This window comes from Balaenoptera ricei, chromosome 18, assembly GCF_028023285.1.
Source record: "Balaenoptera ricei isolate mBalRic1 chromosome 18, mBalRic1.hap2, whole genome shotgun sequence".
Classification (NCBI taxonomy): domain Eukaryota; kingdom Metazoa; phylum Chordata; class Mammalia; order Artiodactyla; family Balaenopteridae; genus Balaenoptera; species Balaenoptera ricei.
In genome coordinates this window covers 53,458,536-53,474,683 of record NC_082656.1, presented here as the reverse complement: position 1 = coordinate 53,474,683, position 16,148 = coordinate 53,458,536, and the positions used below count along the sequence as shown (strand labels likewise).

Here is a 16,148-nt window from a genome sequence, read left to right as displayed (position 1 = left end):
AAAAAAAGCAAAAACAGGAAACGTCCACGCTTAGCTCAAGAAAGCTTGGGGCACTCCCAGAAAAAAAAAAAAAAAAAATTGAGCAAAATACAGCTTCTAAGCTCTTAGATACATTTCAGCAAAGGAAAAAAAAAAAAAAAAAGGCCAAAAGATAATTAGATTAAAAGGAAGCCTGCCAGATGAGACATTAAAGAATTCATAAAGCCAATTTTAAGAGCCAAGATATCACTCTAAATATACCAAAAGAATAGAGATGATTCGTTGATTGGTTTAAAGAAATTGCGTCTTCCTTTCTCCCAGCGGAATGGAGAGGATAAAGCACCACAGGAAGGAACGGGTGAAGGGCACCAAGACTGCGTTTCTGGCTCTCTGTCCTGGGGTGGGTCACCCCAGGCATTCACCCCAGCACCAATTCGGTGAGGTTCACTCATGGTTCTTTCCCTTCAAGGCTGGGTATTTTGGTTCCATGTGCTCAAACACTAATAATTTTAACTCATTCTGCTATGCCTAGGAACAACCCAAGCCAGAGAGAGACAAGCTTAAACAAGCTGAGCTCTGCAGGACTCCAGGATCAACCACCGGAATTTCTCTCTCTGGCCCAACGCAAGTTCAAGAATCAAACAGATGTGTTTCTGAAGACAGATACTACAAAATAAGGTAGTCATAGAGCCCTACTTCTTTCTTATGTGCAAGAACCCCTTAGGTGCAAGCAGACTGTGCAACTGTAAAAATACATTATTTTTCCTTTCATACTCTCCCTATTCAAAGTTAGGCTTTGGACACTGTTATAATTCATGTCCCCATGCTGTTAATAATCGTGGCAGCATGTCAGAGAAAGCATTTACGCACTGTAAATTTTACTTATAGAATCTTAGATTGGAAATAGGAAGTGCATAGTGCTTCCGGCTTTAATTTTTGAAGCCAGGTTCAAGGTTTGAGAACCTAGTAGCAGTAGCAGGCCATTTGTGATTCAAAGTGCAGCACAGACCGACAGAGGCAGCACCTAGCTCGTTAGTGGCAGGTCCACACCCAGCGCTGCAAGAAGCCATGCTCTCTCCAAGCAAAGCGATGCGGGCCTGCAAGCTGTTTGGCTCAGTCTCACCTTAAAACAATGCAAATGATAACAAAGACCCAGGGACTCGATGATCATGGCGGCTCCTTTGCCCAGAATGTTATGACAATAGGAGCACATGCGCTTCCCACTGACCGACCTAGACGTAGAACAAGAATGGAAGGGTGGCTTTCATCCGAGTAGCTCAAAGCTCTTATCTAAAAATCACACTCTGGTATTAACGTGAATCATAGTTTACGAAACTCTTTATTTTATATACCTGTGGCAGGAAAACTTTCACCAGCCAACCAAAGTATGCCTTGATTATACTGTACCTTGATGGATCTCCACGATGGCGCCGGAACCCTTGACATCTAGTCACATACATGAACGATTTCCGTGTAATCAATCCATTCTGCCCTTCGCGATGCTATCGCCCTCAGACCACATCTGTACTCGGCAACAGTCCCCCCTCCTCTAATGCAGCCGACATCATCTTGTCAGGTAAACCTACCAAGGCACAGCTCTAATCATGTCTTCTGCTCATCGAACACTGAAAGAGCAGCCCCAGCTTCCGAGAGGTGTTGCAAGTCTATTCAACCTACCGCCTCAACCTTATTTTCTCAATCTCTTTCTCATTCACCCGATATTCTAGGTAAACAGAAGTATCAGTGCTTTCCTGACTGTGCCTCTGGCTTACAGGACTGCCTCTGTGGAGAATGACATGAAAACTGCCCGACAGCTACCATTTACATAGGTAAGGCAAGTTTCTACTTTGCTTTGTTTACAAGGCTTATCTCTTCTCCCAGGCCGAAAGGTGAAGGCTACTTCTTATCTTTGCATCCCACTGGACTGGCACAGCACTTCAGTGACATTGGAAAGGGCATAGCTGTTGAGTGCCTCACGTTAGAGCACCACGTGCTCTAGATAGAGACCTTTTCAGGGCAGAGAAGTCCACAGCCCCGTCTCCTTTCTGCTTTCCGAGGGCAGGGTTCTCAGTAAGGAAACAGGTACTCTCTCTCTCCTCTGGCTTCCCCCCACTCTGCAGTCCCCTATCTTCCCTCCAAATTTACCAAAAATCCTCATCTCTTCTTCTCTTAATTTAAGCTCCCTGATACATATTTTATAAATCCTGGCACAAGCAACATTTTAGCTAGATAAAAATATCTTCTCTGAACGAAATCCTTTAGTTGATAGCTTAAAAAAAAAATCCCAATATTAATCATTGTGTTTCTACTTTTCAGTATTTCAATAGCGATGAAAAGTAGCATAGGCCAGTAGAACTCCCTTCAGGTCTCAACAGAAACACTGCTGTATGTGGCTTCGTGAAGCATCAGTGATCTGTGGAGAAGCTACACAGATATAACACCCCAACACATGTTGATAATCTGAGCTTTAACCCATACCAAAAGGCAAGTGTCAAGACCAACCATTATAACTCTCACACATTTCCCGCAGCATATGATCTGCAGAATTCAGTTGATGTAGTCTGAGCAAGATGTTGGAAAACCACATAAGAGACAATCAATGGCTTTGGAAATCAAAAACCCAAAATGCCATATCTAACTTAAGAATTTTTTAAGCCAGCTTGTTCAAAGTTCCACAGACGATGGGTCTGGGTTATAATGCTTTCCTTTTATACTCAGTTCCTATAAAATGATTTTATATTACAGTCTCATCAAAACAGTCAAACATTTTACAATACTGCTTTTACTCATCAATTTGTCATGCATTCTTGAGCTACTGTATATTTTTATGATCCCACAGTGACAACTGTTCAGGTCCGTCTGCATCTAAGACACTGACCACAGGCCCAAGTAAACGAGGCAGTGGCAATGAAGTAAACATTTTAAAGGCCTCCAATGGCTTCACAAGACATCCATAAATGCTCTTGGGTTGGCATGGAAAGATAGCAAGGAACTGATTTGGGAAAGGAACACTGAATCTGACACACTCAAAAAGGCTTGTTTTTCTTTTTTCATTGGAAAGCTTGGACAAGATTTTGGGAAATTTTTAATGAAATACTACCCCTTGAGACGAAGGGAAGAAGAGGGAAAACCCAAAGGGCCTCACCTGTTGCGTGGCTGGCAGCTTGGCTGCGGAACCGCAGGGGAAGAGCTGCGCGGTATGGGGGACGGGGCGGTGGTCTTCCCGGAACCCGCCGAGGGAAGGGGTACGCTGGAGGAGGGGTTCCGCATGTAGGCACGGTTCGATGTGGACAGCAGCTGAGGTGGGGGGCGACTGCAGTCTTGGACAGAGGAAGTGGCATAGACTCCTGAAGGCTGGTTGAGCCAAGGGGACTGTCGCCAAGAACTGGCTCTTGGGGAATCCAGGTTATCTAGAGATTCACCTCTGAAACACGGAAAGGGTTCATCCAAGTTATATAACACATTCACCTAGAAATCCACTTAACACCATTACAGTCATTAAAATATCCATGTATTTTATAAGCAGGTATGAATCTAACAAGGCCAGTTACATATAAAATTACCTTTAACAGCTAAAGTTCCTTTTCATCAACAGCATCATGATGTTTCATATTCAGTTAATCTTCATTTATTTTTTTTTAATTTTTAAAATTTTTATTGGAGTAGAGTTGCTTTACAATGTTGTGTTAGTTTCTACTGTACAGCATGTGAATCAGCTATACGTGTGCATATATCCCCTCTTTTCTGGATTTCCTTCCCATTTAGGTCACTACAGAGCATTAAGTAGAGTTCCCCATGCTCTACAGTAGGTTCTCGTTAGTTATCTATTTTATACACAGTATCAATAGTGTTTATATGTCAATCCCAATCTCCCAATTCATTCCACCCCCCTTCCCCTTTGGTATCCATACGTTTGTTCTCTATGTCTGTGTCCCTATTTCTGCTTTGTAAATAAGATCGTTATGTACTTGACATTAATTCTGATCTACAAAGATTGACTCCAAATTATGAGGGTTTTTTCCTACCTGGTCAATTTTGTTGTTATTACTTTTAAAACTTTCTCTCTTATCCCAAGTTTGAAATATGTATTTTTTTCAAATTATAAAAGTATTATATCATCATGATGAGAAAGACCCAAGCAATACAGCAGGGTATATACACTTTTACCTAAAATTTACCTGCCCTAATCCCCAGAGGTAACCACTGTTAACTGTGTATCCTTCTAGACTTCTTCCTCACACATGCAAGTACATATTTACATACATATACAAATTTACATATGTACATATAACCATGTCTATATACATATGTAATGTGTTCACATGTTTACCATGCCTAAACAAATGGGATTATTCTACAACTCATATTCTTCATAACTTGCTTTATTCCATGTAATATACATTTTCTTAGAACCATCTTCATGTCAGTTCAGGTGATAGAAGGTACTTTGGTGGCCCCCAGTGGATCATCTTCCTGGTATCCACATCCTTGTGTGGTCCCCTCCCACTGATTCTGGGCTTAGCCATGTGACATGTTGGTCAATGGGACATTAGCAAACATGAGACAAATGGAGGTTTGATAAGCACTTGCACATTAGGGCTTATACCTCTTGCAAGGTTTCCTCTTTAAATCCAGGTGCCAGGTTATGAGGCAACCCAAGCAGCTATGTGCGGAGGCCTATTTGGAGAACAGCAGCTCCCAACCAATAGCTCCAGCTGAGCTCTCAGTGGAGTATCAGAGGTCAGCAAGTTATAGCCCACTGCCAGGATACGTAAAATGCATGAGCTAAGGGTATTTTATCTTTTCAAACAGTCATTAAAAAAAACAACAACAAAAAATACATGACGCAGACTTGGGTGGTCTACCAAGCCTAAATTATTTACAATCTGGTCCTGCATGCAAAAAAATTTGCCAAGCCCAGCTCTCAATGACTACAGCTGCCAAGTGCCCCAACCAATACCATGCAAAGACCTGCCCAGCCAACTCTCAGAATTTTGAGAGTAGTGAATTGTTATTTTAACCCACTCACTGTTGAGGTGGTATATTATAGAGCGATGTCTCTTTCATTCTTTAATAGTTGTATAGTATTCTACTTATCAGGGTGCCACTATTTATTTAATGAGCACTAAGTACACTCTTATTTGTAGATATTCTGATTATTTCTCTTTTTTGCTACTGCCAATACTATTTAAGTGTACATCCTTTGAGATATCTTTGCATACTTATCCAAATATACCCAGAAGATAAAGTGCCAGAAACTAAAGTGCTCACGGGGTATACGCAAAAACTTTTGCTTAATAAACACTGAAAAAACTGCCCACCCAGTTGGGAACAAGAATTCCTGTTTCCTTATACAATTGTCAATACTAGATTTAATCAATACTAGATTCAATCAATACCAGATTTAAGTTAATTTAATCAATACTAGATTTAATCAACCTTTTAACTCTACAAATCCCACGAGCGAGGCATACCACTGTTGTTTTAGGAGAAGTGTTGATCTGTCATATGCTTACTGACTTTGTTTCTTTTTCTATGAACTATCTGTTCATATCACTTGTCTGTGTTTCTATAAAGTTGTCAGGGTTTCTTTACTGATTTTCAAGAGCTACTTTTACATTGAGGTAATTAGCCCTTTGTCTGTAATGTGTTGTCAGTAATTTTCCTCAGTTTGTCAGCTGTGGAAATACTAAATAAAAGTAGCTTCTGTATTCACTTACCCAAGATACATCTGTTTAGTTCATCCTCTCATCTCCAATTAATTTATATCTCTGTATTTTCCTTAAAGTTACAAAAATTAGGTGTCCACACTTTGTGAACACTACTTTCATGATTCCAATCTAACCATTATCTCATTATAAACAGAGGTTTAATTTTTTTTTTTTTTTTTTGGTTCAGCATCCAAGGAAGCACTAAGAGCCACATCAATTATTTAAGTACCTGAATCACACATCAGAGCTCCACATGCAGCCTGGCAACCTATTAGCCGTGTGGTTTTGTCCGAGTGCATTCCTTGCTCTAGTCACAGCTTCTTCGTATGGAAAAGCAGAATTACTATCCCTGCCTCAAGACATTCTTTCCAGATTTAAGTGAGATGATGTAGACAAAGCACCTGGCACGTGTCTGGCACTAATCAGTGCTCCGTGACAGGTGCCCAATGACATCTGCTCTCCTTCTCTTTCCCCCACTAAATCTTACATAAGAAAAGAAATGATGACATTTCTTCTGTCCAAAGCAGCCAGCACGTCTAGAAATTAAATATCTGCACCTCAGTACCGAAGGAGAAATAATTCCAAAGATGTCTCGCACCTTCTCATAATCCCAGGCAGACAAATAGGCTCTTTATTGACACTGGAACTGCGCTGTCGGATCCAGCTGTTGTCATCATAAAGGGATGTTCTCTTCCTCATTTCTTGAAGGATTTGTTGTCTCTCCAACTCCGCTCCTGATGGGACTTGTTCCTTCTTGGAGCTTTTCTGCGATGAGCTACTGCTCCCAGGTCGGTCTAAATATCTATTGCTTCCTAAATTAAAAACATCAAAAGCTCTGGGATTAGCACATTCAAGAAAGGGATAGTGGATAAATCTCCAAATACAGTGGAGCAAAAAAAAAAAAAGTGACATTGGGCACATATGCTCACATTATCAATTCTCAATGAGACTGCTGCCTCGGAACATAAAGGAACAGTCTCCTGTCCCTAGAAATTCCAATTCCACACCCAGAGGCATACCATAGGGCTGCCTAAAAAGGAAACAACCAGCCTTGATTTCAGCAGTATTACATTACAAACTGCTCATCTAGAAAGTTTCTCTTCCACTATATCCTTCCTTCCTAAATTAAAATCAGTCAAGCACCTGCTCACTGAATGCTTGCTGTGACAACTCTGCAAGGGAACGGGCACTCTATTCTTTCAAAAAACGTACACTCCCCCTGGGGAGAGAGCGAAGACATAAACGCATGCATCTCCAGCTAACATGGCTCGAGTCTTCATGGTATAAGTCACAGAATAAGTCATGACCAAATCATAGGAATGAGAGCATATTCAATGACCGAAATGGCTTTTGTGAAATTGAAAAATAGCCAAGTAATCCAAATGATAACCAAGGAATGTTACCAGACTTGTATCTCCTGTAAAGGAACTGACAGAACTATAATTTGGATGTTGAATTGATGAATGACAATTAAGTCAGGTTTTATGCTGAAGGCTTTGTCTCCTTGGATTTGCTGATTAATTCCTGATATGGGTAAAACATCCATAACTTTGATGTATCCTCCCCATCTTAATTTGGATTAGAAAATTTCATCTAAGGATTTATTTTCTTTTGCTCTCCAGATTCACTGCTATTGTCTTTCTTTCAAAATTCATTCTGCCTTAGTTCATCTTCCAGTAAGCAATGAACAAGGCCACCAAAGGTTTCTTATACACGCCTATGTTTACATTGATGTATGCACACAGCTTATCAATTTGGTCAGATTTGGAATAAAATGTTTTCTATTTTAAAGATGCCTTACTGGCATAGCCAAGTTTTTCAATAAAATATTTAATAACGTCTACCGTGTGCTATACAAGAGCTTACAGTTAGTAAAGGGGAGAAAACATACATAGAAAAATAGCCAGATTAATAACATTAGTCACAAATATTAACAAAACTATTTCTGAGAGTCACACTTGTTATTACTAACAGGTCCCGTGTTTACGTTCAAGAGAGAATATGATCACTGCAGGTTAAAAAGGTTTCATGGCAGATTCAAGTACTTAAACTTTAATTTTAATGGTGGCTTAGGGGCAAATTCAAGGGAGAAGAAACTGGAAATCCAAACAGGTGAGAGCAGAGCAACCAGATAGGAAAGCATCTGATACGTTGGAAAATGAGAGAGAGAACAATTTGGTTATAGTTAAGGGCCCCTAATGGGGAAAACAGCAAAATAGGCTGAAAAGTTAAACTAGGACCAGACGATGGAAGGTCCTCTGCGTTAAGGGAAAAGGGGTGATTACAGACTATTAGAAACTGTAAATTCTACAAGCTTTAACCAGAGCTGCCATCAGACCACTGGCGCCTGTGGATGTTGTTTTGTTCACAGAGGGCTGTAAATTTTTTTTAACATCTTTATTGGAGTATAATTGCTTTACAATGGTGCGTTAGAGGATTTTTTAAATTCCTTGTCAAACACTTAAAAGACAACATAAAAATCCAGACTTTTTTTTTTTTTAACTTCTATTTTACAACAGAAAGAGTTGGCAATCACAGGTTTCTATCTTCCCATGTGGCAGTGACAAGCTGGAACCAGGGAGTGGCTGTCCACTTAAACAGGCGTGTCCCCCAAGTTCACCTCAATCTTCATCTGGATCTTCATTCATTTACATAACTGACCAGCACCCTACTTACTCAAAGCCTGGTAGGCAAACCCTGCTTAAAATGGGGTTTTCAATAGTTTTCTTCCCTTAGTGACATAACCTCAGTTAACATGTGTTCCTAGAAATACACTTTATACTAAAAATATCAGGCTCCAAACTGTTTTTGCCAAGTTAGTAAAATCATCATTTTGAATTTTTTGAATCTTGTCATTTAAATGTCCAATTTCAGGTTTACATGCAATTTCAGGTTTATATAACAATTTCCCTGGTACTCTGCAGAAAACTTTTCTGTCCCAATTCTTTGGAGGCAAGATGAAATCCACTATACAAAATCATATCAGCATCACTTTGCAAAATTTCCACAGATTTCCTTAGCTATTTATAATTATTTTAATCTTGCAGTACTCCCTCCATCATAAAATAAAGCCAAAATAAGCACAAGATAATTTTGTTCTTATACACAAATGGGAAGGGGTGCTAAAAATCTGTAGTATTTTAAATATGTAATCTTAATCAACCTGAAGTATCTTGACCTTCAAAATACTGATCATAGGGTGTGATAGCATAACTAAGCAATTGCGCTGAAGAATTCTGAAAAAAATTCACATTTACCATTTTTATTTGCGGGGTAATCATCCAGTTCAGTAGTGGATCTAGATTTATTCCTAAAACACAGAACAGATTACATACATCTCATTAAGAACATCCTTTTCATATTTATGAAGTAAGAACCCCCAAAAGATTACTTTTTAAAGCAGCTGATTTATTTCCCACGTCTGTTGAGAGCCATATTTATTTTCATACCAAGGCATTTTTCATGTTGCACAAACTAACAGAAAACAAGACATCTCTAAAGAGAAAAGAGCTTGATGCTAGAAACAGAAGCATGTGAAAATCCTCTCCAGTTTGATGTCAGTTAAAGCCTATGATTTTTGGACCAGCTTGAATACCTTGACTCTCTTCTCTTCCAGACATCAATCTTACCAGGCTGGACAAAGCATCTGTCATCAGATCACCTAACATCAGACTGTCAGCACTTCCTTCATGCTGCCCGAGGGTCAAGAAGTCATCTTTGGGGGCATTAGGGTCCTACTCTGAAACAGCAACTCACCAAATGTTATCCTAGCATTCCAAAGAGGTACTGGAGCACACTGGCATAGGCAACTTCTGAAAAGGCCTGGCTTTGTAATGATAAACCTTGGGTCCATATACCAATACATGAGCATCTCTTTCTCACTCTCCTAGGCACAATAACTTCAAATACTAGTAATAATAATGAATAATAATATATTATATAATATACATTGTCATACATAGGTATATGCAGATGTTCATAATACATCAATACAACATATAATTATGTGTAACACACAATATATCACAACTGTTAGCAACATCCATGAATGGTTTCATTTGTATTAACATATTAGAAAATACTTTTAATGCATGTCTACCTACACTCCTTAATGCCCCTAGGGCATGCTTTATCACAACTACCTACGAGTGTTTCATATTTTCCAGGATTCCTTAAGTTTCCTTTCCCTGAAATCTAATTATTTTCTCAAGGTAATGAGCTACATACATAAAGCTTATTTATATACATATATAAATAAATCATAGCTTTAAAAAAGAGAGATACACATTTTAATGATCTAATGTTACCCAGAAACATTCACTATAAATAAGGTTATCCATCACTAGAATTTTTTGTCTAGCTTAATGTCAGTCCATTAGTACCTTTATGTATGTTGTTTTTCTTTTCCCTATCTACTCTGAGCCCTATTTAGTCATCCTGATTGCCTACAGATATGAGTCTTTCCTTATTTCTAAGGCAAACTTCCTAAAGGAGAAATTTTAGCTGTGAAAACACAAATTAATGGTCATACACTGGATATATATATAGACAAACTTTTCAGAAGTCCTTAGTGATTTCAAGAGTGCAAAGCATTTTTTAAATTCCTTTAAAATATTAAATTTAATGTTTTAGGAAATATATTACTTTTCAGATATCTGAAATCCTATCTTCATTCCCTGAAACTGACTAGTAGTTCTAATCAAACTAAGAGAAAGGCTACAATTCTCATTTCAGATGTCCGCATGGAACTTCTGGCAAGCTTATGCCATTGCTTATAACTTCTTTAAAACAAAGCTTCAGGTAGATCGCAAAAATAAACACAAGTCTTATTCTGTGTCCATTCCCCTTGCACTGTGGCTCCTCCCACAAAGAGATAGGGTTTTTCTCCTCTCCGTGAACTTGGGCTGGCCTTGTGACTTTAGGTAATAGAATGTGGCAGAAGCAATGGTGTACCAAGTCAGACCTTAGACTGCAAGGTGCCTCGCACACCTTCTCTCTTCAATTCTCTCTCTTTTCTCTGTCCAGCCACCACGTACAGAAGACTGCACTGGCTTGCTGGATGTCGAAAGACACATGGCTTAGTTGCTCTCATTGTCCCAGCCGACAGCCAGTCAACTCCCAAAAGCAGGATTGCTTAGTAAACTGGTGGTAGATGCACTAGGGACCCAATCAATTAAAAGAACCACCAATTGAGTTTAGTCTAAAGTGCTGACCCACGAAATCATAAGCCAAGTCACTAAGTTTAGGGGTAGTTGGTTGCACAGCAAAAGCCAGTTGATACAAAGATCAACCAGCAGGATATATTTGTATCCCACAAAAGAGGAGGCGCTAAAGCAGTCCTACAAAACATCTAGGCAAGACCTCAAATATTCTTCTGAAGCCAATTACTCCAACCAAATTACAATTAAAGTTCTACACACCTGTCACTAGGAAGCAAACCTGAAGATTCTTCTTCTCTCTTTGGTATGTCATAGGAATCAACAGGCCTAAAAGATGGAAAAAGAGTTTATGCTCAAAGTATTAGACTTTAATGCCTTCCCAGAGTTTAAGAAATGGATATCAAAGTAATGTTATTCCAGCCTCTTTATGAGAATGGTCTCTGAGTTGAAAACTAAACATACAGAAGTATTTCAATCCATCCCTACAGAAAACAGACCTACTACCTCCAACAGACATTTGCAATTCACTCATTCCACAAGCATACACTGAGTGCCTGCTATGTTCTGGTACTATTCCAGGGCTGGGCTACCGAAGTAAACAAAACAAACTTACTGGCCTCATAATACATTTTAGTGGGATGGGGCAGGTTAACAGACAAGCAAATAAATGCATAATGTAAAGCAGGCAAGTGCACACTAGAGAGAAAGGGTTGGGGGAAGAGATGTGTTTCAGATGAGGTATTCTGGAAAGTCTGAGAAGGTGACATTGGAGCAGAGACTTAAAGAAAATGAGTAAGCCACACAAACACATGAGGGAAGTCTTCTCCAGGTACAGGGACCAGAAAATGCAAAAGTCCCAGGGCAGAGTAAGTCAGACATTTTCATGGAAGGAAAAGGAGGCCAGTGTGACTGTAAGCGACCAAGTGAGGGGAAGAGTGGTTGGAAGCCGGGTGGCCGAGAAGGCCGAGACGCACTTCATTCAAGCCATCGGGGCCACGGCGAGGACCCTGGATGATGTCCTCTAACGTGACAGGGAGCCATATGGGAACTCTGAGGAGGGAAGGAAGGGGACAGGATCACTGACAATGAAAAGGTTGTGTCGCCCTGCGTAGAGAGGATGGATGGTGGGGAGCGGGAGGACCAGTTAGCTGTATCCATTCCCCGCTTCAGAGGCACCTAAGTCACATCAATTGGAAAAGCACACGCGCCCTTTGGCCGTGGGGACAGACCTTCTGTACTGGTATATTTTGATGGAAGTGTCCCTCTCTCTGTCCGCCTGGCGCTCCTGCTCATCTGCCTCTGCCTCTGCCTGGCGCCGCGTCTGCTCCTGCAGCTTCTTCCTCGGGTCCTCGTTCACACCTTTCTCTTGCTGCTGCCCCCTCGTTTCCTCCTCTGCCGGGGTTCCTTCCCTGTCAGGTGCCTTGGACTCTTCGCCCCGGGTGGCCACAGCAGGCTCCCGTGTGGTCAGAGAAATGCTGTTTGAGTTTAGGACCATCAGCTCCTACGTGACCAGGGAGAAAAGAAACCCGTCTAAATCTGTGCATTTCTGTAATAGGCACAGATATGTCTGTATTCGGTTTTAAATGATACGGATTGTAGTCGGCCCAGAATTCCACTTGAAATAAGGTTAAAAGTTTTTTCACTAACAAAAATCACACATGGGTGGTGGAGCTGCAACACAGAACAGGAAGATGCACTTAGAGCCTACCGATAGGATTATTCAGTGATACAGTAGAGAAACTAGGAGAAAGGCTGAAATGTCAAAGTGAAATTCTGACACACCAGAGCCTGCTATTTTCAGAGATCTACATAGGTGAATGGGTGACAAAAGCTAGGTGAAACGGGGTAGCTTCCATTTTACAGCGAATTTCACCAACAAGGTAGAGAAGGAGGAAGAGGGCATGGGCCAACACTACCTCATTCAAGTACTTGGAATTCTCTCTCTCAGCCTCCTGCTTAGCCCTCTGCCACTCTTCCCTTAGTTTCTCCTGTTCACGTTGATATTTTTCCTACAAGATGAGATGGCATATTAATTAGTTAATAGGTTAATGATGTTAATCTCTCATTTGCATTTTGCCAGTTCTACCCTCTACCTCCATCTTTAAAGACAGAGATATTGGTTTAACCGATCAGATTGGCACCCCTAAAGTAGACAGTAGCTTATACTGAGCTAAAAGGCAGACTTGGGAAAGGGCAGACATTCAGAATTGAACCCATATCCACTCTTTACTGTGGCTGTAATTCATCGAAGCCCCTAACTAACTGGAAGGGGCACTGAATTACTCTGCAATGGACCAAGCACACAGTTTATGCAGGTGGAGGTCCTGACAAATCTCTACACCTCTCATGCATAAGAAAATCCATAAAACGATGGTGCCACATACTCTAAAAATATACAAAGGGTCTAATAAATAATTTTAAAAGGAGGACTCTGGAAATTTTCAAAATGGAAAAGTATTTCATAAAAAATGTGCTACAGGGGCTTCCCTGGTGGCGCAGTGGTTAAGAATACGCCTGCCAATGCAGGAGACACGGGTTCGAGCCCTGGCCCGGGCAGATCCCACATGCCGCGGAGCAACTAAGCCCATGCGCCACAACTACTGAGCCTGCGCTCTAGAGCCCGCGAGCCACAACTACTGAGCCCACGTGCCACAACTACTGAAGCCCACGCACCTAGAGCCCGTGTTCTGCAACAAGAGAAGCCACTGCAATAAGAAGCCCGCGCACTGCGACGAAGAGTAGCCCCCACTCGCCGCAACTAGAGAAAGCCCGCGCGCAGCAACAGAGACCCGACACAGCCAAAAATAAATAAATAAATAAATAAATAAATTTATTTTTAAAAAATGTGCTACATATCAAAAGATTTGTTAATTAGGAGGTTATTGGCTTTTAATTTTTTTAAAGTTGCTTCTTAATGTAGGTTGACACTGAGCAGGAAAAGCTGTTGAAGCAAACTTTGCTCCTGCTGACCCGCACTACTCTGCTTTACCTGCAGCAGGCGGTCCTGCTCCTTCTGCCACCTCTCCTGCCGCTTCCTCTCCCCTTCCTGGTCCCACGCCCAGCGACTCGGGGCACTGATGGTCGGGACCGGAAGCTGCCGAGTCACAAGAGAACAGGTGCCAACAGAGAAGAATATGTTACCTCATTAAGTCACCTACTGAAGTACTTTTGCATACATAAATTATTCACATCACCCCTGGCCTACGCTGTACTAAAGGAGGGTGGGCTTTATATATCAAAATAGGTCTCTTACACAAATGAACTTATCTACGAAACAGAAACAGAGACTCACAAACATGGAGAACAGACTCGTGGTTGCCAAGGGGGGGTAAGGGGGCAAGGGGCAGGGGAGGGTTGTATTGGGAGTTGGGGATTAGCAGATGCAAACTATTTTATATAGAATGGATAAACAACAAGGTCCCATTGTATAGCACAGGGAACTATTGATATATTCAATATCCTGTTATAAACCATAATGGAAAAAATATGAAAAAGAATATATATATATATATAACTGAATCACTTTGTTGTACACCAGAAACTAACACAACATTGTAAATCAACTATACTTCAATTAAAAAAAAAAAATAGGTCTCTTTATCTTGGAAAGATACTCCTGGATAAACTCTCATGCAGCTTAAAATAACGGTAAGTGATGCTGTGTGCTAATTCAGTCCCACCCAGGCCTCCTTGTTTATTCCAAAACCAAATGAATACTACTTACATCAGGCACCACAGAATCGGAACTTCCTATATTACAGCACGTGGGCAAGGAAAGAAAAAGAAAACTATAAATCTTCATTTCTATGAAATAATTCCTTTCAGGAAGTTGTATCACTAACTGTCTCTATGCGAGTATACTAAGTGACATCAGTTTTTTCAAACAACAGTACATTTCTCTCTTTAGCTCCACCTGTTTGTTACTCATCTTCCAAATTCAAAGTCAGTAAAAAGAAGAGAAACAGTGGATGCCAAAGTTTCATCTTATCTCTAGGTGCTAGAGCTGAGATACTGGTGTACTTATTTCTAAGGGTTCAGGGTTCTTTTATTAACAGAGTGGATAGTATTCTCATACCTTGGCCTAATAGAAGAAAAATTGAATTTCAAATATTACAACATCTAACAAACCCAATTTTTTTACTTGCTGCTATTCAATTACATTGTGACAGGTGTAAGTCACATTTTTCAGGTCTTATTGCTAAGGAGCTACTTTTCTGAAATAAGCCACCAACAAACATATTCAAGAAACATTTCCCTTTCCACTCCTATTACTTGAAACACAAAATATTCAGACTTCATGTGTAAACTTATGGGCAGAATGTTATTCTTTTTATTCTTAGGGGGCCTACATAATTGTGTGTGCCTGTATGTAGTACAATGATTATAAACATGTAAGCAAATTTCATAAAATACACTACCATACTGTATTTTTAAATTTTCCTGAAACCTCAGCTGTCAAATAAATTATTCACTTACACAATCATATTTTTAAGAAAACTGCTTTGAGATTTAAGAAAATATTCTTCCCTAAAATAGTCTGTTGAAGAAAAGTGCGTGAAAATGGAGAGAGAAAAGGAATTGCTTTATTTTAGCCAATTTGAGCTAGGAGTATCACACAGTTTCAATTAAATTACCATAGAAAAACAAGAGTTGAACAAAAGATATCAAAAACACAAAGGACACTGAAACAAATGGACCCTTGTACATGCAGAGCTGGTAAGCTACTTCTATTTATGGTCAAAAAGAGATCTTAATTCACCAAAAGAGACTACGAATAGATTAACACAAAATACACAAATCCAGTAAGTACCATGTTATAAGGCAAGTTTGTAAATATTTTTGATAATCTTAAAAGTAAGAAATAATAACATTTTAGACACCAACAGCACACTCCCTACTGACTGTGCCATTGCATCTCAAATGTTGGATATTACTTTTAAGCTCTTGACTGCAAAGCAGAGTTCAAACTGCATTCATGAGACAGAGCATTAGACAAACGTGAAAGGGGAGGAAATGCCACACGCACAGCACATTGTAACGCAGCACTGCCCGACTACACCAACACAGAGAATCTCAAAATGTACTTGTTTACAGATGTGACCAAATTTACAGAGCGGTCCTATTAACACTCCAAAGCCATCATCCCAATAGCAATCAACAACTCTGTTCTTTATTCAGAGCATTTTCCAAAACCCAAAATTTGACTCTAAAAAGTTGGCCAATCGTATGTTGGTGTAATCTAATATTATGCAATTTGTAGGAAGCAGTAAGGCATAAATGAAATTCCTCATTTCTTACT

At 40.1% G+C, this 16,148-nt stretch overlaps 1 protein-coding gene across 20 annotated transcripts in view; it reads right to left on the bottom strand.

Annotated features, from left to right (window-relative positions):
- The window catches only part of LMO7 (LIM domain 7), a 196,263-nt gene that overhangs the window by 2,244 nt on the left and 177,871 nt on the right, over window positions 1-16,148 (bottom strand). For 19 of the 20 annotated variants that reach the window (XM_059902911.1, XM_059902913.1, XM_059902916.1 and 16 more), the window contains 9 exons: window positions 14,574-14,599; window positions 13,839-13,943; window positions 12,766-12,858; window positions 12,079-12,350; window positions 11,111-11,176; window positions 8,948-9,000; window positions 6,289-6,502; window positions 3,125-3,403; window positions 1,103-1,211 (listed from right to left, as the gene is read on the bottom strand). In XM_059902911.1, the coding sequence (XP_059758894.1) occupies window positions 1,103-1,211; window positions 3,125-3,403; window positions 6,289-6,502; window positions 8,948-9,000; window positions 11,111-11,176; window positions 12,079-12,350; window positions 12,766-12,858; window positions 13,839-13,943; window positions 14,574-14,599 (1,217 nt within the window). The remainder of the gene's footprint in view (window positions 1-1,102; window positions 1,212-3,124; window positions 3,404-6,288; window positions 6,503-8,947; window positions 9,001-11,110; window positions 11,177-12,078; window positions 12,351-12,765; window positions 12,859-13,838; window positions 13,944-14,573; window positions 14,600-16,148) is intronic. The other variant, XM_059902917.1, reaches the window with a different exon arrangement.